Source organism: Mus caroli, chromosome 10 (genome assembly GCF_900094665.2).
Source record: "Mus caroli chromosome 10, CAROLI_EIJ_v1.1, whole genome shotgun sequence".
Classification (NCBI taxonomy): domain Eukaryota; kingdom Metazoa; phylum Chordata; class Mammalia; order Rodentia; family Muridae; genus Mus; species Mus caroli.
This window is the reverse complement of record NC_034579.1, coordinates 38,714,293-38,716,410: the sequence shown is the minus strand read 5'-3', so window position 1 is coordinate 38,716,410 and position 2,118 is coordinate 38,714,293. Positions and strand designations below refer to the sequence as shown.

The following is a 2,118-nucleotide window of genomic DNA, read 5'->3' as shown; positions in this document are numbered from 1 at the left end:
CAGCCAGCATTTACCTCACACACATGTGCACAGCTGGCATTTACCTCAAACACATGTGCACAGCCAGCATTTACCTCACACACATGTGCACAGCCGGTGTTTAAGTCATACACATATGCACAGCTGGTGTTTACCTCATATACATGTATATAGCTGGTGTTTACCTCATACACATGTGGCACAGCTGGCATTTACCTTATACACATGTACACAGCTGGTGTTTACCTCATACACATGCGCACAGTTATCTGGATGTACAAGCTGACAGATGACAAGCAGGGCGGGCTCAAAGTCAGGAAGCAGGAAATCAGTGGAGCTCCTGACAGGACTGAGATGTGTGAGCGGGTTGCTAATAGTCATTCTAAATCTTTTGTGTATTTATTTTCTCATAGTCTGAGCTAAATTTGCTTGAGTTTTCTACAAAATATATAAGGTAAAAGTTTTGAGCTCTAACAGAGGCAGTATGGAGGGGCTAGATAGACATCTTTTCATTTGCAAGTTTCTCAAGACATTCTTACACGAGGATCTGGGGGTGGGGGTGGACATAACAATTTAGCATCTACCCTAATGTACAAGAGAAACAAACTATTGAAAGAGAAAAGGCAGGTGAACATGAGAGAAGTGACCTTGGCCTGACCTTTCTGCACTTGCTGTATATAATGTGTGACAATGTCTCTGCATTTGGGAATTTGTTCTCTCAAGAGTAAAGTGAGCATGACAGCTCTTCTAGTGACATTAGAAAGAGCCAACAGGTAACTCACAAAGGACTAGTGACCTCACGACACAAAACAAATACAAATCAATTCAAACACTGAAATAGATCCCTGTATATCCCTTCTACTGAAGATTCCGAGATGAGAAGGAAAAAAAAAAAAAAAAAAAAAAGAGAGAGAGAGAGAGATCTACCAAATGATGCTGGCTGTTTGCACAGACCACCACGCACATGCGTGAAGATCAGAGAACAGCTTTTTGGGAGTTGCCTGTGTCCTTCTACCTCAAAGGTCCTTGAGTAGAAAGCTCAAGCCATCAAGGTTTCTCAACAGGAAATTTTACTGCTGAGCCACCTCAGGGGCTCCAAACTCTAATTTTAAAAGCAATATAAATATAAACAATGGGCTTTAATTTATATAATATAAATTATATATATAATTTTATATCTGACTTAGAATCAGGAAATGATGAGGGGACAAATAGTGATTTTGCAATCCAGAGAGCAATGCTGGAAGACTCACCATGAGTATACCCCACTGACCATGTCATAGTTCTGACATGAAGCGTTCCGAGTGCTGGGCCCCGCAGCCTTTGATATGAGGAGCACGACCAGGCCCCGCAGTTGTAGGTTATGCCGGCTGTCGTGTACGAGGGCCCTGTTAACAAACACACAGAGAAGAGGTGACACACTTTCCCAAGGCTGGACAGATCGAGCTGTAGATGGCTATAAAAACGGTCAAATTTCTAAGACCTGACACTAGGACTGTTGTTTTTTAACAAACAGAATTATGGAGGAAAGCCTAACGCACACGCAGCACATTCAGAAGACAGCTAGAGAATGTGACGGGGTTTTTTAAAGTAACACTCTCAGTGTGGGTCTGGCACTATGGCTCCCTTCTCTTTCTGGGCCCTGCCCTTGGCTAATGCCTACCCTGCACCTTTTCCTTTTCTTACGGTGCCAGGTTGGAATCTGCAGCCTTCTGCGTGCTCAGTAAGGTGCCCACAAGCACGCTGCACTCCACTCCAGGCTGCGCTCCTTCCTTCACTATCTGCTATCAAAGGGACGTTGCAGCTTAGACCTGCTTTGTAATAGCTGGCTTTGCTAGACAGACTGCAGCAGTGGGCTCAGGGCAGGCGGGCCTATGCTTGACAAACTCTTCTGTTATTCAGCAATGACAGGTGTGATTCAGAGGCTGTGTCCTGGATGGAGGACTGACTGAAGTGTGGGGTGCCAAGGTGGCACATGGCAGGAAACTTCATAACTGTATTCTTGTTGTTGTTGTTGTTGTTTTGGTCTCTCTCTCTCTCCATTTTCTGTCTCCTGCTTTTGATTCCCACATCTAACAAGTTTTCCCCACTTTTCTAATGAACAGGAGGATCTCCCATAGTTTTTCTTTTTTTTTTTTT

General features: G+C 43.9%; 1 protein-coding gene across 2 annotated transcripts in view; it reads right to left on the bottom strand.

Moving 5' to 3' along the window:
- The window catches only part of Pdss2 (decaprenyl diphosphate synthase subunit 2), a 215,006-nt gene that overhangs the window by 140,252 nt on the left and 72,636 nt on the right, over nucleotides 1-2,118 (bottom strand). For both annotated transcript variants that reach the window (XM_021173960.2, XM_029482521.1), the window contains exon 2: nucleotides 1,233-1,367. In XM_021173960.2, the coding sequence (XP_021029619.1) occupies nucleotides 1,233-1,367 (135 nt within the window). The remainder of the gene's footprint in view (nucleotides 1-1,232; nucleotides 1,368-2,118) is intronic.